This window comes from Hoplias malabaricus, chromosome Y, assembly GCF_029633855.1.
Source record: "Hoplias malabaricus isolate fHopMal1 chromosome Y, fHopMal1.hap1, whole genome shotgun sequence".
Lineage (NCBI taxonomy): Eukaryota > Metazoa > Chordata > Actinopteri > Characiformes > Erythrinidae > Hoplias > Hoplias malabaricus.
The window spans coordinates 38,395,088-38,419,800 of NC_089820.1; the positions used below are offsets into that span (position 1 = coordinate 38,395,088).

General features: G+C 37.2%; 1 protein-coding gene across 4 annotated transcripts; it reads left to right on the plus strand.

The window, feature by feature from the left end:
- The first annotated feature begins 67 nt into the window (after nucleotides 1–67).
- Nucleotides 68–24,209, plus strand: dzank1 (double zinc ribbon and ankyrin repeat domains 1). Of its 4 annotated transcripts, XM_066656373.1 has the most exons (22): nucleotides 68–123; nucleotides 245–381; nucleotides 1,523–1,706; nucleotides 2,542–2,692; nucleotides 2,902–3,040; nucleotides 3,911–3,962; nucleotides 4,193–4,257; nucleotides 5,000–5,082; nucleotides 6,096–6,213; nucleotides 6,494–6,607; nucleotides 9,116–9,208; nucleotides 9,889–10,011; nucleotides 10,329–10,487; nucleotides 10,577–10,814; nucleotides 11,490–11,593; nucleotides 17,382–17,465; nucleotides 18,075–18,147; nucleotides 19,381–19,451; nucleotides 20,455–20,538; nucleotides 20,634–20,761; nucleotides 22,247–22,321; nucleotides 23,472–24,209. In XM_066656373.1, exons 3-22 carry the CDS (start codon nucleotides 1,598–1,600, stop codon nucleotides 23,641–23,643), a joined length of 2,235 nt encoding a protein of 744 aa, XP_066512470.1. In that variant the 5' UTR covers nucleotides 68–123; nucleotides 245–381; nucleotides 1,523–1,597; the 3' UTR covers nucleotides 23,644–24,209. The 4 variants fall into 4 exon arrangements, with proteins under 4 accessions (XP_066512470.1, XP_066512473.1, XP_066512471.1 ...); XM_066656376.1 differs by lacking the exon at nucleotides 1,523–1,706; XM_066656374.1 differs by having other exon boundaries at nucleotides 74–381.
- The last annotated feature ends 504 nt before the right edge of the window (nucleotides 24,210–24,713 follow it).

Consider the following 24,713-nt stretch of genomic DNA (forward strand, 5'->3'; position numbering starts at 1 on the left):
CCATTTTTCATACATAGTACGCAGCATTTGGGTGTATGAGCTATTGTTTCTATCCCTACGTAGGACACTAAGTATCTAGCGAGTAAGGAGCCGTTTGTGAATCGACCGATTCGTCCTTAATTCGTCAGTATATTTATTGGAAGTGCTAGTTTATATATTTAATGTAATGCTATCCTAATATGTTCATTGCATTAGGTATAATAATAGTTCACATAATTAATGTGCTTTTGCGTGTTTTATTTAGTTTTCAAGCTTAAAAAAGCCCATTATTACAACGCATACGAGCAGAGGCCTCTTGCCGTTGGCTCAGACGGTTGCTATGGGCGCGCTTTGCTCTGCGGTTGTGTTGTCATTGCGGCGTGGCTGGATACGCGGTTAGAGGTAAATTTATAGTAACATTAAAAAACTGACTACTGTTTAATATAGAAATTAAATATTTAGGCTGTATCTCAACCAGATCAATCCCTATGTAGAGCACTCTGTGAGTTACGAACTTAAGGCTTTTTTCCAAAATACATAGATTGTACCAAATGGCTATTGGATTGAAAAAGAGTTTTCCATAAAGCAGGAGTGTTCGGTTTAGATAGATAACTGAAGCCCAAAGTCAAGCTTTTCCAGTAGGAAAATTCTTTATTTTGGACTTACTTTAACTATCTAATAAATCCTGCTTTGTGGAATACTCCCATTCTCTGCTGGTTGGGTGTCTGTGCCACTGTTTTAAGATTGCACATATATGCAACAAATATACACAAATATGCAACAATTTGATATTGATTCTTATTCCATTTTATAAAGCAAAGTGTTTGTTGCAAGTCTTGCTCTAGTTTTGCATATTTCTTGATCAGCAGGGTGTTTTCCACACAGCAAAATCCTCAACTTTAGGCTAACATTATTTGGCACACTGAAAAATCTTCCTTATGGAATATCCTCCAGTTCTGTGAAATGACAAATGTTAGAAAAAGGAGAAATATTTTGCCAGTGTTTGACATAAATTGGATGGAAATATTAAATAAGGGTATAGAACCCCAGCTTGGTCAGGGTTATAGATTTATAAATGGTTTCAACAGCAAATATATTTATTCATTTAAAACGCAAAATATTTTTTTAAGTGAGGGTTAATTTTTTTCTCTTTCAAAGTAGTACCCCTAGCCTGTCAGGGGCTCAAATGATTTATCATTTGACTTACTCTGATATCAGCTGATTTTGTGTATGTAATTCAGAAGGTATATATCAAGTGTCCTTTACAATAACATAACCACACTTGGTTTGGAATGATAAAAAAATAATAATTATAATTAAATATATATTGTTTTTGCAGTGATGTGTGAATCAGTTTCACATCTCATGCTTTTTAATAATCATTCAAGATTCCTTTATTGTCACTGTGGATAGTACAATGAAATTGAGCAGCAATCCTTCCAGCTCAATTAATCATCCACTAGAATTATAGAAAATGTGCATTTCTAGCTCAATGTTTTGTAGATCTATATTATTCAATAATGATCTTTTCTGTTTGAGAAAGGTATTATAGTAAAGGTACTATACCCTAGGGTATTAGTAGTCCAGTTCCAGATTTGGATGACATTAGCCTCTGAGAATGACTGCTGGCTCAGTGGTGGCTCCATTTATCATTCCTATAAGAGTGCCTCCTCCTGGTAAAGCCAAGCATGAGATAGATACAACCACGCCAGTTGAAATCAAATCAGGTGAGTGTTAATTCACTGTACCATCCTATTGCTGTATGTGGTAGGTAGCAGGGTAACCAAGGGCCACCTTAATAAGAGGCCAGATACTTATTATAGAACTAGTTATGACTAGAGCATCAAAACACAGAGCTGGACTTGTGAGTAAACAAATTTCCAGTAATCAGCAGTAGATATGATACAAGTAATTAAACAAAAAATATCACCTCCCTGGGCAGGACTCCTAATGCCACATTTGCCTAAATGTTACACGATTTCATTCTTAAATGTTGATGTGGCTACTGAATGCAGTGAGGAAATACATAAAAGAATGTTATTAACAACTGTTTTTCTGAGTGGTTTGCAACACCTTTAAATTTATTGGGTCTAATGCTGCATTTAATTGGTGTCGGTTTTATAGGAAAAATGTGTTTCCCACTAGAAGGCACCACACGAACACCTTCTGAATTCAGAAGCTGAATCTTATACATCCAAATTTTCAATGTAGCACAAACAGGTCAAGTTGTGATATAAACACTTTTTGGCGGAACAGTCCATCAACAGTAATATATCAAATAATGATTAATTTATAGTTTTCAAACATAGGCAATGTTGTTTTGCTGTATTTCTGTTCAAAAACATCTGTAGAAATGCTAAAATCTACATGATATGGCAAAAAATCTGGAGAGAATCTTGTTTTTTTTGTTGTTGTTTTTTTTTTGTTTTTGTTTTTTTAACTTGAACACAATCAAGTGCGGAGAATGATTTTGACCTTGGAGGAAACTACCACCTATCTTGAAAGTAGCGTAACCAATTGTCCCATTTTAAACATTCTGACTAAGTTCTGGTCTTATTTTAGACACGCCAGATGTGAGTATTTTCTTTACTCTGGATGGTACTAAGCCAGAGGTATTGAAAAGGCCTGGATTTGGGAGCAGTACTATGACTTACACTGAGGCCATTCGCTTACCCAGTGGGAAAGTTTCTGTCAGAGCCATAGCGGTCACCAGGTACTGCAGCAAACAGCACCATATAAAGATTGTACTTCACTTTTCATACTCCTTTCAATTTATTATAAGTATTTGCTTAAATAAAACGTTGTTAAACATTGTGGAATAAAAGTAAAATATGCAATAATGTTTTGGCACTCTTTTGTTTAGGTGCTTTATAAATTGCTGGAGCATCAGATTGAAAGACACGTCTCTCTCTTCTGTTTTAGCGATGGCCGACAGAGTGCTGTGGTTACTAAAGTCTTCATTGTGGAGCAGGTTCCATCAGAGCTGCCAGAAAACTCAGAGGAAAACCAGGATGAACAGGATTACTCTGTTTTAAACACAGAGCATATTGACTCCACATATGTACATATGCTTTCTTTTTTATCTTAATGTAAATTTTTCACAAATAGGGCAATATTTGATTTGACTAAATTTAATCAATTATTAATACCGCTAATCTGTGTAAAAATGGCTACACGATATATAATCACGATTGATGTTATAATATAAAAAATAATAATCACGATTGATGTTATATAATAAAAAATAATAATCACGATTGATGCTATAATGTAAAATATATAAATATATATAAATAATATTTGAGTAAAATATTGCAGCTATGAACATTAGCTGTTTCTTTTAATTAACCATGAATTAGATTTAAATAGATAATGCATTTCACCATATTTAAAAACATTATTGAAACTTAAGTATTAAAAGAAAACAAAAATTGTAAACTATAAAATGAATTATTTTTGTGATGTGATATTGTTATTTGGGTATTTATTTGGAGTAGTGGTGCCTAAATTTATATCCTTCCAAATTAAAAAGATAACAAAAATTATAAGCTTTAAAATTAATTACGTGTAATTGATTATAATAGAGGGCGGCACGGTGGCGCAGCAGGTAGTGTCGCAGTCACACAGCTCCAGGGTTCGTAGTGTGTTAGTGAATGTGTGTGTGTCTGTGTTGCCCTGTGAAGGACTGGCGCCCCCTCCAGGGTGTATTCCTGCCTTGCGCCCAATGATTCCAGGTAGGCTCTGGACCCACCACGACCCTGAACTGGATAAGCGGTTACAGATAATGAATGAATGAATAAATGATTGTAATAGACTTCTTAAGTATTTTCATAATGCAGTCCAGTATTTTCTGTTGACATAGGCAGTAATGCTTTTTTCAATTAATGTAAATTTTTAACTGTGCTTTCCACATTTTCATTCAAATCCAAAGGATCACAGTGCTTTTCTGAATGGTGCTGGGGATGTTTCTGGGAAGCTTTTAGGTAAGGTTTGTCCCACACGATTTATTTACTTTTCCACAGGGGTCAAAAGAAAAATGCCTGTAGGGGAAGCATGTGTTGTTTTCACTCTCCCAGCATCGTAGTATTGTGTGGCTAAAGGGAGACCAGGCCAGCAGCTTACTGCAAATTGGGAGAAACAAATTAACGTGTGTGTATGTGTGTTTTGGATGTTTTTGATATCCCTGCGACTGGATCCCTACATTCTGGAAAAGGCCTACATTTCTTGACCCAGCGTTTACAAACATCAACTGCAGCCCTCCCTTCCAGACACACACAGGTTAATGTTTATAGAATACAACAGTACACAAAAATTGTTAAAATGCAGAATGTAAAATCTTTTTAAACAATGATTTTAAAAGACAAAATGGATGCTTTATTCATGCTTTAGAAATAGACACACAGCATAGATCATGGAACATATTTTATTAAGGGTGAGGGCAGACAGCTTCATCCATCTTTTTTGAGAGTTTAATGTAGTATGCAGAATAATTTATAACTTTACCTCACACAGACAATGCAGTCCATATTTGGAAACTAAGCTGCTACATTGTGTGTATTTAAAAAAATAAGAAAAAATATATAGTAGCTGCCCTCCATATCGTGTAGAAATTTCATGATGAATGGACCAATAGAAATGTTCCAAAATTACTTGGAAAATTAATTTTGCATTGACTTCCATTGAAAATTAAGAAGGTTTTTTTCCTTATTCTGTAAACTTGATATTTTCTGAGATACATTGGTTTTTCATTGGACAGTGATGATATACTAATCTATCCAACCTACAGCAGTTGGGCTCCACACATTTATGCTGAATATATGAGAAGAACAGATCTCATGACGGTTTAAAGTAGCAAAATGTAAGAATAATGTAAAATAATGAGTATTTTGATCTGAAACACTGAAACTCTTAAGTAGATTACAGTGAATATCATATATGGGTCTTTTATAGTTTTATGTGTGTATAATTTTAATATGATTACAGAAGTGTATGATACTTATTCTGTTGTATCCTTTTTCAGAGATCATCTACGGTGAACAGTGTGTTTAAAAACCTTAACAGCACACAGATGTCTCGTATCCAGAGAGCAACAGATTTCCTAAGGTGAGAGAGAACTGAAAAAAAAAAACTGAACAAGGCACACTCTATGGCTAAAACTTTCTGTAGAAATGCTTATTGAACATTTCTATAGAATTTCTGGGTATTAATTCTATCACCCTTTGCTGCAAATATTTGATTGTTTTCAGCCTTACATAAATGTATGAGATCAGGTATTGATGTTTATGAAATCAGGTTTCAGCGATTCGTTGTTGATCACAAACACCATTCCAACTCATCCCAACTGTATTAGATGGAACTCCTCCACTCCATAGAACAGTTTCACTGCTCCACTAGCCAGCGCCTGGCACATGCAGCTGCTCACAGCCTCCTAGTGTATTCCCAGTACTCCCAGTTTGTGTGGACACACAATTGAACATTTGTTTGTAAAATGGGGACACATTGTAGCTAAATTCACTCACTTTTAGTGGTGACTACAAACATTTGGAATTAATACCATTATTAAAATTAAATTCATTCATTCATTGTCTGTAACCGTTTATCCTATTAAGGGTCATAGTGAGTTTGGAGCATGCGTGGAATCACTGGGCACAAGGCAGGAACACACCCTGGCGGGGGCGTCAGTCCTTTACAGGGCGATACCCACTCACACATTCACACCTATGGACACTTTTGAGTCGCATTTTCACCAACCAACGTGTGTTTTTGGACCGTGGGAGGAAACTGGAGCACCCGGAGGAAACCCACGCGAACAGGGGGAGAACACACCAAACTCCTCACTCGCTCAGTCACCTGGAGCAGGACTCGATCCCACAGCCCCAGTAGCTCTGTGACAGCGACACTACCTGTTGCGCCACCGTGCCGCCCTTTAAACTTAAACTTAATTTTTAAAAATATAGAAAAATAATAAGAAAAGTAATAAATGTGATTAAAAAATATAATATAGATGCAATTTAATAATTCAACATATAATTATTTTATGTACATGATTTGTTTACATGTTCTATGTAATTATCTATCATCTATGTGATTTTGGTTTTGAATCTCTTGGGCTGCAGGTGCTCTAAGTGTTTGAATCATCGCCCTGCTGACCCCTTCGCTCAGTTCTGTCTGCACTGTGGAGCTCCTGTGCCCCCCATCCCGGGACAGAGACTGCCCCCCACTGAGGGTGGACAGGTAAGGGCTGTTTCAAATTACACTGGATTCAGCTACAAACATAGCTGTAGCTAAAGCTGTAACTAAAGCTTCTGTTCTTCTAGGAAGTCTTTGTTTCATATTCTGATGTTGAATATTTGATCCTAAACCACTCTAGCTGACACTTAGCATTAAGCCTGTTTGCCTGGAGCACATTTACAGCTGCCCCAGAGAATCCAAATAAATTTGAAAACACAAAACATGGGAAAATTGTCCATCAGTTTTTAATGGTCACTAATTGTTTGTGTGTGTGTTGGGACAGATGATCCTGTGTGTCCAGTGTAAAAGCATTGTCCCAGTGAACACAAGCTCATGTGTGGTGTGTGAGACCCTGCTGGCTCAACAACTTCAACCACAAGCCAGTCTCAGGCTACAGGTATTTATCTCTCTCTCTCTCTCACACACACACACACACACATATATATTTTAAAAAGCTCTTTTCAGAATGTCCATTTTCATTCATTTAGAATAAGCATCACCCTAGCCCTGAGTTAGCAGCAATGAGGCACAGAGAATCACAGTTCTCTTATTTCTTCTCTTACATCTTTGCGCTGTCTCCTAATATCTCTGCTGTCATCATGTCTGTTTTTCATAGTTTAATCTGCCTTTGTGTACTTGCATAAATATGGGTCCAGATCTGTTTACAGAGAGTTGAGGGTGTGGTATCGTGTAACGAATCCCCTTATACACTCCCAGTCATTGTAGTGCAGCATTCATAGGTACATAATTGTAAAGACTGTAAAGACACAAATTTTATGCAGATTTGTTGACACCTTTACTGAATTGAAGGGATGCTCAGGCAGGGTATAGAAGACCCTTTGGTGACTGATATAAGATATTCCTAGAATAATGCTGTATGCCCTACTTTGCACACATTCCAGCTACCTTGATAATGTGTTGGTAAGGCCAGAGTGCCACACAGGAAACAAACTGGAATCTCGGTTTGGCTTAGAAAAAGTTACTGCTCAGAGGTTACTGCTCTTGTTCATTATCTATTCAATGTAGATATGTTATTTTGAACAGTGTAATGCTAAATGTAATGAGCATTTTCACCCACTGGCTTTTATTTCTATATTAGTCTTTTACAAAAAATTTTACTTTTTCATTATGGTAAGCATTGTGAATCTCTATGTAAAACATCTCTAAAGAAACACATTCAAGTCAATGTAAAGAACAAGACCCATTCATTTTGTTTTATCTTGTCTCCCCATCATTCCGTAAATGCATGGAATATATGTCTACAAACCAACTGCTCAAGAAGAAAATATCTGATTGCCTGTTGCTGTGTCATCATCTAATGCAGTGCCCTTATTTCTTATTTGTCATTTTACAAGGTTCAATGAAATGTGCCTACCACTTTTAACCCCATGGTAGTGAACACACACACACACACACACACACACACACACACACACACACACACACACACACACACACACACACACACACACACACGGTGGCGCAGCAGGTAGGGTTGCAGTCACACAGCTCCAGGGACCTGGAGGTTGTGGGTTTGAGTCCCACTCCGGGTGACTGACTGTGAGGTGTGTTCTCCCCGTGTCTGTGTGGGTTTCCTCCGGGTGCTCTGGTTTCGTCCCACAGTCCAAAAACACACATTAGTAGGTGGATTGGCGACTCAAAAAGTGTCCGTAGGTGTGAGTGTGTGAGCAAATGTGTGAGTGTGTGTGTTGCCCTGTGAAGGACTGGCATCCCCTCCAGGGTGTATTCACACCTTGTGCCCAATGATTCCAGGTAGGCTCTGGACCCACCGTGACCCTGAACTGGATAAGCGGTTGCAGATAATGAATGAATGAATGAATGAATACAAATGTAAACCTAGTACACCTTCCCTTTCTTAGGTCAGCTAGCATCTCTATTATATTTTAAGATAGTGAAATGTCAGAATAATACCAGGGACTAATTACTTTCGTCACATTCCCATGGCTCAGAATACACCCTAGAGGGAGCGCCAGTCCTTCACAGGGCAACACACACTCACATTCACTCACACACATGCAGTTCTTGAGTGGAGATGTGGAGAGAAGAGGAGATGTCTTCTGAAAGTGAGCAGTCTAAATTCTTATTCTAAGTCCCAAAAAGTCAAATTTGTTATTAGAAATTAATGTACATTTATCTCATTACCCTACAGTGTGTTTGTGGGAGCTTGTGATCCTCAAATTAATGTGTTGATGCTCTCAAAAACAATGTTTTTCATAAGTCTATTTAAGCCATTTTGCATGTGCATCAGTTTGCTCTGTTCTAGTGAAAGTATTTTGATATTAGCAATCATGAACATAGCATATTATTACTTATGTTTTTATGTTTTTTTTTTTTTATGACACTTGTCCTTTTTTGACAAAATACCAGGACAATGTTTGAATTACAATACTGGGGTCTCAGGTTTCTACTTTTGGCTGTATATCTTTGGTGGACAACTGAAATTAGCAGTGACACTGACATGTAAAATCTCCAGTTGTGTCTGATACATTTATACTAGTACTACACACAAACACACACTCCTACTACTACTATGTCAGTGTCACCACTGTGCTGAGGATGGTCATGAACTGACCAGTCATGGACACACCATAAGCTGGCTGAGATTGTTTGCATTATAGTTATATAACTGTGCACATGATTACCTAAACAGAAAACTGTTGTTTAGTAAAGCATTACACTAAAAATATTCTTATAATTTATTAAAAATTACTTATCCATCCCTATTGTCCACACAGAGTTCCACATGGCACAACTGGAGTTATGGTCAAATTCAGTATTGCAGTAATGTATTTAAAGAGAAATCACAAATTCATTTCTATGTATAATCATACATTTTTGGATGAATATTTCTATTTATATGTTAAATGATCGTTCTCTCCCTTAGGACAAACTGATCTGTCAGTCATGTGGAACAGGAAACCCCGCCCACATCACCTACTGTGTGATGTGTGAGACCAGACTACCTGAAGCTGACAGTGTAAGATCACAGCAAATCAGACAGCTGCAACACAAAACTAATCATCAAATTTAAGTTATTAATATATAATGCAACTTATCAGAGTAGATCTCGTGAACTGTCAATCAAGGACATTCCCAATTAATGTGATTTCAGAAAAATATATGATCATTTTTAAAGACCATTTATGTATTTATTTTTTTGCCACAAGGGGGCTAATATGAATCTATGTTAAACATATATAACATTTATTTAAACTAGTTTTATACAGGACATAAAACTGTTATTTCACACAAATAAAAATATATATTTTTAATTTACAGGAGAACTAAAACTTTGTGATGGACATAAATGACACAAGATTTTTACCTATTGACATTGGGTTGCTTTTATTGTTTATATAATATTGGTAAAATAACAAAGAATTTAGACACATGATATGAAATTATTTATTGCCCAAAACCCTCAGAAAACCTGAACTTTGATTAATAACATTGGTAAAATCATGTTAAAATAAACATTGATGTTTTAAATAGCTTTTACTGAAGCAGCTTTATGGGATTACATCATATTTCTTTAATTTTGCAAAATATTTTCAACAATGACTTCTTTAAAGCTTTACAAAATCTAGCTTCTGATATTGAATGAAATTGTTTGTTTTGAGGATAAAATTAGATGTATTTTTTATTTTATTTTTTTAGCCTGAGTTGAGTGGTCAGCTTGCTTCTCCTCTGCCGAGTGTGCAGGGGAAAATGGTGTCCTGCTCCAAATGTAACCGGGTTAATCACTCTGACGCTCGATTCTGTGACTGGTGTGGAGCCAAGGTGAGAAAAATCCAGTGAGATCCACAAGCAGATCTCCAGTGAATCATGAGAAATTAAAAAAAAAAATAAAAATCAAAATTTAATTTTAACAGCTGTGGGCAAACGTGTGGGCACATGATCAAAGTAAATTTTTTACATTTCAAAAAAATAACCTTAGAATAAATTATATTAATGATATTTGTCACCTCATACAATAAAAAATATGTAGGTTAAGTATAATTTTTCATTATAATTTTTGTAAATGCAAATATTCTTATAGAATTCCTTCCTTACACAGAAACATTAATTACTGTTGTGTGTGTGTGTGTCTATATCAGCCTGGCCATGCGGTCAGTTCTCTGACTTGCTCCCAGTGTGGAGCAAGTAGTCACCCTTATTCTAACTTCTGTGGAAGCTGTGGTGTGTTCCTTGAGGGTCCACCTCGACTGACCACAAAGCAGCGGGGTCAACTAAAGGGCACTCTGGAGGAAAAAGAGGTAAGCTCTTAATAGCAATGACTCAAATATAGGTGTTGTCCATGCACTTTTGGTCGTATATTGCAATAGCTATCAGCCGATCTCCATAGGCTTCTCCTGTAAGTGCAACCTGGCAACCAGTATCTCTGAGTGTGTCCTCTGCTGAAGTGGATGTGTCCAGGGCAAATGCAGCTGTGTGTGTGGATGCACAAACACAGACTGCTGGCCTGGTCTACCCCTCCAGCACACAGCTGCAGAAGCAGAGCCAGCAAAGGGAGGCAGAGCAAAGCAGACAGGAGAAGATGAGTGACAGGAAGCCCCTCCTCACTGCCATTAGCCCCGGACGAGGTACAGCAGTTTAATAACGCACATTCCTAGATACTCAAAATCCAGAAAGTGATTGTTGGAAATCACTCACGTCTCCAAAACTGTAACTTTACAAAAGAAGGAAAATACTTTTTTAACTTTCATTTAAAGTTACTGTAGCGAGTATTAAAGGAACAATATATAAAATGTTTACCTTAAACTTACAACTTCAGAATAATTATGCTTCTTCACTGAACCGTAAAATGTAGAAATGGGGGGCATAAAATGTAACAAGTTTGTGTGTCACAACAAATATGATCAAAAATGGTCCAAAAATACTTAATAAAGGGACTTTATGTACAATTTGGTCCTGAAATTAAGTGTTGGGGTGGTTTCCTACCCTACTGCAAACTATCATAGTGCAGTTTTTCTCCCTGTTCTCCCTATTACAGGTCAACGAAGCATCACACTGACTTTAAAGTGGTAATTTTCAGGAAAAAGTACTACCTACTGTTTCTTTAACTCAAATGTAATTATTTAGCCAAGACATACTGGGTGTCCAGTGCTCACCCAGTACCAGTGCATATGCAGAACTAGAGTAGAAGGTCTTACATCATCAAAGAGGAACATATTCTTCGTTTCAAAAGAAATGTTGGATAGGAATGTGTGCACAAACTTTTGGTCATATAGTGTGTGTTTATGTACGTGTGCATACAGGGTTCTGGAGGAAGCAGTTGGATCATATATGTGCTCATCTACGCAGCTACACACAGAACAACAGTGAATTCCAAGCCCTGATAGGAGAACCCCGGATGGGCAGGGTAAGACAACTTAAATAGAAATGTATGCAATTTTATAAGTTCATAAGTGAATTCACTGAATATCAAATGTCTGATATCAATGGAAACTAGCTTTTAGGAATAAAGATTTTAGGAATAACCTGTTTTCCTGGCAGTATCCTGGCAATCTCAAATACTCATAAAGCTTAGCAAATGTGTGATGTCAAGTGTCCTGCCATATGGGCATTTATGCAAAATATACATTGGTATTGCTGTAAAGACAAAATACGTTTTATTTTTTTAATATATTTTTTCATCATCAGAAGATGTCCTTTGCACAGTGTTAAACCAATACAAATGTTAGGATAAAGTTTCTACTTTAAAATACAGAAATTTTAAAGAATGTCCTTGTAGAGTGACGATACGCTGATATTAATAAGAACAACACTGGTATATCAAGTATGGTTGATGATTCAAAGCTAGCTAGCTTAGGAAATGTCTTAATTCTTTTCCTGTAACTTCTATTGTGACAAAATAAATAATTTTGAAAAATCAATAAATCAGGCCAAAATTGTCAATTTATCAACACTATTAATTGTAGCTATTATAGCCAGGAGTGTATATGCACCAATCAGGTTCAAGATTAAACTATTGTGTTAACTTTTTTAGTGTAATAAGATGGATGTTAATTAATTTCATAAGAAATTTTACTTTTTTTTCTTTTACTTTAACATTCAGAAGTTAGCCTAGTCACATAAGTGGCTTTTTGGTCACCTTTTTCTTCCCCATGAAAGATCAGAGTCCAGATAATGTTTTAGTGCCTCAAAGTCTGGGTAAACTACCCCCAAGCCCTGTTTATGGCACAAGGTCTCCAGGGGGCAAGAACAGAATTCTGCCTAAGCCACAGGGACAGAGACTATAAATGATTAACTTCTTCCCTCTGTGAAATGGCTTTAAAGAATCTTAAAACTAAAGAATCAAACATTCCTTAACATCCCTAAAGGTTTATCACATGGTAAAATGTGTTGTAAAAATGAATTCCAGTTGGACAATCAAAAATGGAATTATAATTGTGTTTAAAATGACATTTTGTATGAACTTTTATTCAGGAATCACCAGAATCTTCACATAGCAGCTGTCTGTTATCTGCTAGATACTATATGTGTGTTATTTGGTTTTGGTCTGAATGATATTACTTTGCATCAACGTATAATTTCTTTTATATTGCATCCTAATTAATCTCTCTCAAATGTAATTCACTTGCTTTAGGCTACACTGAAACAACTATGCTCATGTGATAACTCATGTTGTATTAGGAATATTGGTTGTTTATCACTATAAAAGCATAGTTCAGGAGATGTAACAATTTTGGCCATTCACTCCTAAAGTCAAATGTCGTAAATTATATGTGATGTCACTACTTAAGTGAGGTTCTAGTCTAAATGAACATTCAATCAGGATTAGAACAGGGGAAGAAATTCCCTCACCCCAGTCCCTCAGGACCAATCAGACGTCCAAGGTGTTGATCCAGAGGTCCAGTTTTAAACCGTTGGCTCTGAAGAATTGGCTTTCAGTCAAGTCAAATCAAAATCAAAATTCAAATCAAATTTTATTTATATAGCGCTTTTCACAACAAAAAGTCGTCACAAAGCAGCTTTACAGAGATCCGGGTCCAAGCCTCCTATGAGCAAGCCAGGGGCAACAGTGGCAAGGAAAAACTCCCTCAGCACACGAGGAAGAAACCTTGGAAGGAACCAAGACTCATACGGGGAACCCATCCTCCTCGGGTCGACACCGGAGACGCAACAGAGAACAGAAGTAAAAGTGAAATGACCGATGAAGGGGTTATAGTAATATAAATGTAGTATATTAGTGATGATGGAGAAGCAGAAATGAAAATGGTGAGGATGATGATATTAGTGATGTATGAGTCTGATGAAGGAGGAGGTGATCAGGGATTCAGTGTGAGTTAAAATTAGGTGCAGAGTTAATCTGAGATAAAACAGCATGGCCAAGCATCATAGTGTAGATGAGACAAGGCCAGGATCTTGTACAGGACACGGGCTGGATCAGGGCAACACCTGGAGAGCAGCAGGACATCTCAAAGCATGAGTGAGAGACAGGAGAAAAAAAGCCAGACAAAGGGAACAAATAAAAATACAGAGGTTAGTAGGGTCATGGTAAAGAACGGGGAAATTTGTCCTGCGAAAAAAGCTTCCACTGGTCAGGCAAGAGAACCCAGCGACAGACAGCGTGTTGGCGGTTACTACAAAGCTAACTAAGAATGCTGTAGCTATGGTGATATGACAGGATTAATACAGAACAGTGATAATATGAAAACCAGCCCGAACACCAATATAGAAGGAGTAACCTGAAGGTGAGTGATTAACCAAAAGCTTGTTTGAAAAGGTAGGTTTTTAATCTAGATTTAAAGATTGAGAGTGTGTCTGAGCCCCGAACAGTAACCGGAAGGCTATTCCAGAGTTGAGGAGCTTTGTGAGAAAAGGCTCTTCCTCCTGCAGTGTTTTTCTTAATGCGAGGAACAAAGAGTAGATGGGCGTCTTATGAACGAAGTGTACGTGACGAGCGATAAGGTATGAGAAGTTCAGTAAGATACTGCGGGCCTAAACCATTTAGAGATTTATAAGCTAAGAGGAGTATTTTATAGTCAATGCGAAATTTTACAGGTAGCCAGTGTAGGGACGAGAGAACTGGGGTGATATGTTCGAATTTTCTAGCTCTAGTGAGCACCCTGGCTGCTGCATTTTGAACTAACTGAAGCTTGTGTAACGCATTGCACGAGCTCCCTGCCAGGAGCGCATTGCAGTAGTCTAGACGTGAAGTTATAAAAGCATGCACTAGTTTCTCTGCATCTTTTAATGATAAAATATGCCGAATTTTGGCAATATTGCGTAGGTGGAAGAAGGCGGTTTTGACTGTATTGGATATGTGGGTATCAAATGTGAGAGTTGAATCAAAGGCTACCCCTAAGTTTTTAATGATGGCATTGTGTTTTACTGTTGAATTATCAATAGCAGCATTTCTGAGTGAATGTATCTGAGTATCTTTACCTAGTAACAAGACCTCAGTTTTATCAGAATTTAACATGAGAAAGTTTTGCATCATCCAGTCTTTAATTTCAGTTAGACATTCTGTTATTTTATGTAGACAAGCAACATCATTGGGTTTGGCTGATATATCCAGTTGTGTGTCATCAGCATAACAGTGGAATTGAATCCCATGCTTAAAGATTAGTCGACCCAGTGGCAGCATGTAGAGTGTGAACAATACAGGGCCAAGCACTGATCCTTGTGGAACACCATATTTAACTAAAGTATGATTAGAGGATTTATTATTCAGATAAACAAATTGGTAACGATCGGATAAATAAGATCTGAACCAAGAGAGGGCAGATTCTTTTATTCCTACCAGATTTTCCAGCCTATCCAGAAGCATCACATGATCTATGATATCAAATGCTGCACTAAGGTCAAGCAGCACCAGAATAGAGATATAGCCCTTATCATGAGAAAGGAGTAAGTCATTAGTTACTCTTGTTAGAGCCGTTTCTGTGCTGTGATTTGGTCTAAATCCAGACTGAAAAATGTCATGAATGTCATTGTTTTGTAGATAAGAGCACAACTGCTGTGACACGACTTTTTTCTAGAATCTTAGCAATAAAAGGGAGGTTTGATATTGGCCTGTAGTTTGCGAGTACAAGAGGGTCAAGATTGGGTTTTTTAATAATTGGTTTGATTACCGCTAGTTTCAGAGGTTTTGGTACATATCCAATGTTGAGGGATAAGTTTATTATTGTGAGCAATGGTCTAATGACTTTAGGTAAAATTTGTTTAAATAATTGTGTTGGTACAGGATCCAGTAAGCATGTAGTTGATTTAGATGAGCTAATTAAACTAAGCAAGTCATTTTCATCGACAGAATTCAAGTAGTCTAAGTGCACCTCAGAGCTGGCGGGGGGTTCATCTACGGGAGCCGATGTGACATTGGACTGATTTTGGATTTTGAGGCGAATGCAATCAATTTTATCATTAAAAAACCTCATAAAGTCATTGCTACAGAAATCAGAGGGAACAATGGGGTTGATTTCCTTTTTGTTTCCAATTAAATTTGATACAGTGCTAAAAAGGAATCTAGGGTTGTCTTTGTTGTTTTCTATAAGGGAAGAGATGTACTGTGATTTGGCTTTAGATAAGGCATGTTTGTAGTCGGTGAGGCTGTGCTGCCATGCAATTCGGAAACATTCTAGTTTTGTGTGTCTCCATTTACGTTCATGGTTACGAGCAGCCAGTTTTAATGCACGCGTGCTGTCACTGTACCATGGAGCAAGCCTTTTCTCTCTAAATTGTTTGGTCTTGACTGGTGCAACACTATCTAGGTTTGTACACAATAAGTGTTGTAGGTTGTTTGTAATGAGCTCAAGGTCATTTGGGTGAGTTGGAAAAGAAATGGTGGTAAGGTCTGGAAGGTTGTTGATAAACTCACTAACTGTTGAGGATGTTATAGTGCGCTTTCTAATGTAGCGTGGTTGTGGACAAATATCAAAGTTTCACGCAATTTCATATGTGATTAGATGGTGATCAGAGATGGTCTCATGTAGCGAGAGATTGGATAGATTCTTTATCTCAATGCCCCGTGTTAACACTAGGTCCAATGTGTGTTTGCATTGATGAGTGGGCCCAGTAACATTCTGAGTGAACCCTAGCGCATCCAAAATTGATTCAAATGCAATTTTAAGTGGATCATGGTCCTTCTCAAAGTGAATATTGAAATCACCAACAATTAAGGCCTTTTCTGATACGATAACTACACTTGAGAGAAAATCAGAAAATTCACAAAGAAATTCTGTATAAGGGCCAGGAGGACGATAGATTGTGATGAGCATAAATGAGTGCTGCCTTTTTGATGCAGTGACTTTAAGAGTAAGTACTTCAAAGGATTTAGTATCATAACTAGATTTTTGTGTTGTGTCAATGGTAGGGTCATAGATTGTGGCTACACCACCACCACGACCAGATGTTCGTGGGCAACTGTAATAGCTGAAGCCAGGGGGAGTGGACTCATTTAGGGCAATGTATTAATTGGCTTTAGCCCATGTTTCGCAGAGACATAATGCATAGAGTTTGTTATCAGTAATAATATCACAGACAGTGAGTGCTTTGGATGTTAGAGATCGTATATTTAAAAGCCCTAATTTAATGCTGGAAGTGCTGAAATATTGCGTTCGCTGCAGTGCCTTGGTGTTAATTCTAATTAGGTTGTTAAAACTGATTTTTGGGCGTTTGTGATAACAAGCTTTGCGGGGAACAGACACAGTCTCAATGCTGAAAAATGTATTAGCGTTGAGTGGGTGATATGGACATGCTACTCATCATACTAGCAGTAGAGAGATGGTCAGGAGGAACATTAGGAATTTTAATATTACTTACCTGCTCGCTATCCATTCCACCTACCTGACTGATGTGACTGGGAATGACCAGTCAGTTCCGGCGCAGAACCACCTCAAAGTCAGTTTTTCTTTAGTGAGTTTTTGTAGTCAGTCCTCTGAACCCTGAAAGCTGTGGCTCTCGTAACAAGTCATTCTTTAGGCATGATCCTTAGGCATGCTTTTGATCCTGCTTCCAACATATCAAGAACTGATTTTATATTAAATTTTTTTGCAGCCTAATATATCCCACCCCTTGACAGGTACCATTATACGGATATAATCGATATTATCAAGTCATCTGTCAGTGTTTTTAATCTTGTGCCTGATCATTTTGCAAGCTATCCTGTTTATCCAGTGTAGTACAATATGTTTTCTGCTCCTCAGTTGGTCTCTGCAGTCATTGAAGAGGACAGCTATGAGGTCAGCCTACGAGTTAATTTCATCTCTGCTGCTCCACAGAGATCCAGGGTAAAGTAGCAATACTCAGAATTCTTAAATATGTACAACAGAATAAAGCCATATTCTGCAAAATGTCGGTTTATGGCAGTTGACCTAAAATATCTTTGAAAAAAACAACAACAGCTGAGTACAACTTCTAAAAAGTCTATCAGCAAAATACCTGAAGTTTGTTTGGCTCTACCTTTGGTCCAAAATAAAATGTTCACACTCCACAATGAGATGTATGAGTACCAGTAAAGCAGTCCATAATCTGTCTATATGTCCAGCACTCTATAGGTTTATTCATAATGTGCAAGTTTTATTTTATGATGCACCCATTGTGAAAATATATGTTTAATTGTGAACCTATCTTATATAATATATAGAAAATTATTAAATGAAGTGGAATGCTCTGGAGCTGTTGCACATATTTGTGCAGAAATATTCCAGCATCTAGTGTAAAGGCTTCCCAGCTGATTTAGCTGATGAAGCTGTAACTGCAGCAAAGGGGAGCAGACATATTATTAATACCTTTCATTTCAGAAGAATCTGAAACCAATACAAAAAAGTAAGTCTTAAATGCAAGTGTTTAGTATACACCTATGATTGTGTGCTTTATGTCCTGTGGTTTCTGTGCAGTCATTTTCTGGGAGTCAGCTCAGTGGAACTCTGACTGAGATACGCAACCTCAGTGCTGTCACAGAGGGCAGAGGTAAACTAACAAGCACACACATACATACATGCAAACATGCACACTATATATATATATATATATATATATATATATATATATATATATAGATATATATACACACACACACACACACAGAGGTTGGACAATGAAACTGAAACATTGCTGGTGGAGGAAAACGATTCCTGACTCGCTCCTCCAAAACACCCCAAAGTGGCTCAATAATATTTAGATCTGGTGAATGTGTAGGCCAAGGGAATGCCTACACTTAAATTAATGTTGAATACATTTTTGTATTTTTTAAAGTTCAATCTCAAGATTTGACCTTTCAGTTTCAGTTTGTTTTTTTTGTTTTTTCAAATGAACAAAACTTTTTACACTAATATAGCTCCATAAATGTCCCATTTAATTTTTTATGTAGAGGCCAATACAAATACAACACAAAGAATGACTGGTACCAGAAATATTCATAGAAAAATTAAAATATATATAAAAAATGAGGACATAGTGGGGACATGTTCTATCTAAAAGTAGAGCTTTATATTCCCTGTTTTTCAGCACTGACCTGCTGCTCTCAGCTCTGCAGCAAAATAACCCCTTGTAGGAGGGACTGTGACTCTATTGGCTGCTGTGTGGCTAAATAAAAGTGACGACCAATGAGAACCACGTTCTCTGTTTAGGAGCCGTGGAGTATCTATCCCTTGTTCTGGCTGAAAGAGAGCTGCGTGTTTCTGTCTCAAACCATTGCCATAATAGTGTGTCCTAAAAAAATTTGGAACAAAACTCGTCCCGTACTGGTTCAAAATGGAACGCATATTTTAGTGTCCAAATACCAGAGGATTTCATATTTTACGGGACGGTTGGCAACACTAGTTCCACATCCAGATAATCATCCAACAGGCTAATCACAACAACATCATGATGTTGTTTTCCCAGGAGCTCTAAACACAAACGGCTCAATGTTTTTTAAAATAACACCTTAATGTATTAGATTCACAGCTCGTAATGTATTGAAACCCCAGTATCCCCCAGAGGAAAAAATAAATAAATAAAAAAAAATTACATTGTGTATTGTGTCACCCCTACTGTTCACTTATTTCACTTATCAGATGTCACAGTAACAAAATAATCATTCACTTCACGTCAGTGATTTTAATATTGTGCCTGATCGCTGTATATACACCATGCTCACACTGACCTCAGGTTGTTTTCTGTTTTTCTAATGTGTGTGTGTGTATGTCTTTGCTTGGGCAGTGTGTGAAAATGCGATAGCAGCATCCTGCACAAAGAACCAAAGAAAGAGCAGCACTTCAGATCATCAACCAGTTAGTATTCCTTCCAAATACACAGCCTTTGCTTTCATAAAATGTCAGGACAAGTGTTCTTACATGTGTTCCTGATATAATGTACACAGGTAATGTAAATATAATGTTTTCACCATCAAATTTTAATGTACAAAAAGTGTTAAGTATATTTTTTAAAAGGATTTTTTTGAGCAGGTATCAAGTAGTTAACATTAATAAAATACAATCAAATACAATAAAAGGTTTCTTTAGAGAAAATATTTTTGTATGTGTAATAATGCAGGTGTGTAGGAGTAAGGGAAGGAGGTAAGTGCAAGAGGTTTTATTACAATAACTTAAAAGGAAACTAGACAAAGGCATGCTAAACAAAAGGGTAAAGCACAGAAGCTAAGTAACTAAACAAAAGGGCTAAATACAGAGGCTAAGGAGTTAAACACAAAAGACTAGGCTAAACTATAGCCTAGGACTATGGGAGTCCTGTCCATTAAAAAACAGGAAGAAAGGGGCTAGAAATGAATTCAGAGCAACTGATGGACTACAGTCTGTAACTGTAAAGTTGCATCTATATAGGAAGTGGAGCTTATATAATTGACAGTAAATATTGAGACAGTTTTAACAAGAGGTTTAATAAGAAGCTGTTTTAACAGGACATGTTGTTATGACAGTGAAATGTCTGTAATGCAAAGCCACTAGTGAATAAATTCCCAATTCCTCCAAAAGTTAAGGAAATTCATTTAAAGGTTCTGTCATCTACCTATCCTGTTAATAGTTTTTGGTAGACCCTACTATTTGCAGTTCCTGTGATTCACATTGTGAAACCTTTATATGTGTATTTCATATCTTGTGAATATGACAAAAAAGCAGTTTAAAAATCCAACTGTAACTTTTTTATAATGAACATTTTGTTGGTTCTGATAACTGTATTTTGCTGGTTTTCTTACAATGCTTGTGCAGAAAATATATTAAAACAAGTAGTTAGTCACAAACCTCACTTTATTAACTGACAAAATATTGTCTTTTTAAGGAATCCAAAACCAGTCTGCTTCTGAAGGAGGTGGGTCCAGGGGGGAGGGGTCAAATCTCAGTGGTGCAGCAGTTATTAGATGAGGTGACATTTAAATAAAAAATAAAAATTTTATTAGCGATGTTTAGATTGTGTATTTTTATGACTATGGACAATCCACTTTGTTTCTTTGTTTATAGGGCGCTGACCCCTCATGCTTGGGCAGTGATGGGCGTCCTGCTCTGGTTGCTGCAGTGATTTCTGGACATCATGACATCATACCTATGCTGGTGCAGAAAGGTGCTGATATCGATCAGCAGTCAGGAGCGTGAGTGACAAGTGTTACATTTAACTGTTACTAAATAAATGTATACAAACTACAGGCTGTAGTCCATTTACTATGGGATGTAAATGTAAAAAGCATTGTGAACACAAACACTGAGTCTTTTTTCAAATCACATTTAAGCTATTTTCCTGTAAGCCTGAAAACTGTATCTCTGTGTCTTTAAAGCTGCCATCTAATGCAAACTTTATACAAGTTTAGACATCCCTTGTCAAATTACATTTTTGTTGATTAACAGGAAATACACATATATTTCTTTAGTGCTGAGTTTAATGTAAATATAAAATATAAATGTAACTTTTATTACTGTACAATATTAACAAAATTACAAAGCCCATATTTTTCACCAGCATGTTATATTCAGAAAACAAACAGCAATGGAATATTCATACGTGTAAGATGTGTACCTATATTAGAAAGTTAACAAAACATGTCATTTAGCCAGGGGCATGCAAACAGTTCTGACAAGTCTGAAAATTAATGGACAGTGTCTTTGAAAAAACCTGTATGCAAATATTTGGGTTGTTCTGAAGTAATACAGTGTATATGATTATAAAATATTTTAATTTCTAAATTTGCTGGTGCAGAGAGAACTACGATATGTTATGTCAAATCTACCAAAGAATCAACAAAATATAGCAATGCATTTACTTCACTCACCTTATTACCAGTGCCTCACCAGCATCCTTGCCTCTAGGATCAGTATGCTTCTTTCAGTCAGCAAAAATGCTGTCTGCCCAGCATTTAGTGTACTGGGGCTGCTTAGAACACATATCCTTTGTAAAATATCACAGGGGTATAGTGTTTGTACTTTACATGACGCTTTAACAGTTTCTCTGCTGGGTGCTAAATGATTCACACCAGCCTTAGGGTTCTTTTCACAGAGGTTCTTGCTAGTGGTATCGCTACTGACCCCATGTTGTTTAAATTATAAAGGTGATGCTACTACCAGTCATTCCTTTTATTTTTCTCATGCCCACACAGTCCTTTTAAACAGTATTAAACAGCATTGTCACACAGCTCCAGGGACCTCCGGTTTCCTCCCACAGTCCAAAAACACACGTTGGTAGGTGGATTGGCGACTCAAAAGTGTCCGTAGGTGAGAGTGTGTGAGTCAATGTGTGTGTGTCTGTGTTGCCCTGTGAAGGACTGGTGCCCCCTCCAGGGTGTATTCCTGCCTTGTGCCCAATGATTCCAGGTAGACTCTGGACCCACCGCGACCCTGAACTGGATAAGCGGTTACAGATAATGAATGAATGAATGAATAAACGACATTAGTGTATAAATACATTTTGAAATGTATTGTGATATACTGAAATTACATATCAGATTAACATTTTTATATGCTGAAAGGTGAGAAAACTGGCTTTATCTCGAAAGAGCCAGTATGATTTTAAAAATGACTGTGAATGTTTGCCTGTATACAGGTAATCATTTAAAAAGTAAGCAGTGTAAATATGTGTCTTGCAGGTTGAAAAAAACTGTTCTGCATGAGGCTGCGGCTCTGGGGAACAAGGGCCTTCAGAGTGCTGAGATTCTGCTTGGGTGAGAATTACACTGAGCTTCACCACATTAAAGTAGTGATAGTTTGCCGCACAGACATTTTCCTGTATCTGAAATTAAATGGATCAAGCTAAGATAAGTTCAGCATTTTCAAACACCACAACTTGTTAATGTCTGTTCACTACATTCACAGAACAATCTGTATGGCTGCAACTAGTGTTTCATCTGCTGAACGTTTTTATTCCTGTCTGAGCACATATAGTGCATTGTCAGTCAAAAATATTTTTAGTGAGCTATAAGATTCATATTATTGGTTTAATTATCTTTGATGTGCACTATATAAGGAGTATGGCGCTACTTTGGAACATGGCTCAAGCTCCTGTACTGATTGATAGAAATGAACAGAGCTCTGTTTACAAATATGCTACAAATAAATCACTCACGCATTTACACTTACGTTGCTTTCATTTTAACGTCTAAATGAGGACTACAAGTGTTGACAGATACAATAAAACAATTTGAATTAGTTTTATTTGAGGTGTGTGAGTAATGTGTAGGTCCCCAGTGTGGCAGCTACTTTGTACTGTGACGTAAAATGCAACCCATGAATACAACAGTAATAGTCAATCAAGTAATTATCAAATGATAATAATTTGTACTTATTTCTAATAGTAATGTAATTTTTAAAAATCCACAGGTCACTAGATTTGTCATTACAGTGATCCCTTGTTTTTCGCGGGGGATGCGTTCCAAGATCACCTGCGAAAAACAAATTTCCGAGAAGTAGAGGAAAGATTTTTTTTTTTTTTTTTTTTTTTATGTATTTAACAAGTATTTGTATCTTATATTTCACGGTTTTCCTAGATTTTCCCCCAATATCCACAATATAGCGGCCATAAGCCCCCTTGAAAAAACCCGAGAAGTAGCGAATCCGCGAAAGATGAACCGCGAAGTAGCGAGGGATTACTGTACTTCATTTTTAGAAAATAACTTGCTAGAGGTGTCTGAAAGTTATCAAATCTAGCCACAAAATTATTAAGTTGGCATCACAGATCTTAACACTTTTACTAAATTATTCATTAAAAATAACAAAGTGCATAAAGAGGCTAATGGTTTTTGTGGAATAATTGGAATTAATTAAGCTTCATCGTAAAGCTGTGTTGAACTGTCTGTTTTTCTGGCGTGATTACAGGTGTAATGCGAGTGTGAGCAGGCTAAATGCTGAGGGTCAGACCCCATACGATGTGGCAGAGTCAACAGGCTGCAACTCAATGATTTCCCTGCTGACTGCTCAAGGGGGACGGAGCCTAAACCAGACCCTCGAAAATACCAGAAGCACTTCTGGTCTTGATACAGTCTCATAGAGTGCTGAAACAACCAAACAAAATGGTCATATTTCACTACATTTTTTCATGTAGTTTTTATCATTTTCATTGGCCATTTGTTGCTCTGTATATTTTATTTCCCCCTTATACCCTGTTCTTAAATGGACCCCCAGAGGACCAACACAGAGCATTCTTAGTGCTGCAGTGACACTGATGTTGTGCTGATGTGTTAATGTGTTTTGTGCTGGTAAGAGTGGCTCAGATACAGCAGGAGATTTTAAACACTTTGACCACTCACTAGCTGTGTCTCAATTTAGGGGTTGCATCCCTTGAAGGACACATTTGTAGGCCGATTATGTCACCACAGCGTGGCTAGACTGTCCCATTTCAGAGTCTCTTTTATATGCGGCTGACAAATGTGTCCTTCTTTTCCTGAGAAACTAAAGATGCAACAGGATTATCCTTAACCAGCCGAGATATCCCATGGTTCATTGAGTGCCGGTGGGATTTCAGAATATTGTGGCATTAGCAGATGAGTGAACAGATTGTTAAACGTACTACTTAACATCAAATAATGTAATATTTTGAAGAAAAACGTACTCAAATGCAGTGGGGTGGGGGGGGGGGGGGGGGGCATTCAATCAAAAGGGCTATATTTCAAACTATTATACTAAAACTATGATTTATTTATTTATGATATATTTTTTGTGAAATCCACTAATAAAACACTTTCATCTACAGTTGTAATAAACTGGTAAATAATTTAAAATGAAAGTTTCTGGCTCAGCCTTTAAGGCACAGGAGCTTCAGGAACAAACATGAGCGACAATTAGTAACGGTAATTAGTAAAGGACACTCATCAGCCCCTGAATTGAGACACCCCAACTGTCCACTCTATTAGACACACCTATCTCATTAAACCATTTTGTAGATGTAAAGTCAGAGTAACTGTTGCTGCACAGTTTGTGTTGGGCATTCTCTAGTCCTTCATCATTGGTTAATCAATCTCGATCCAGCAGTGACACTGAGGGGTTTAAAAACTCCAGCAGCACTGCTGTGTCTGATCTACTTGTACCAGTACAACACACACTTAATACACCACCACCATG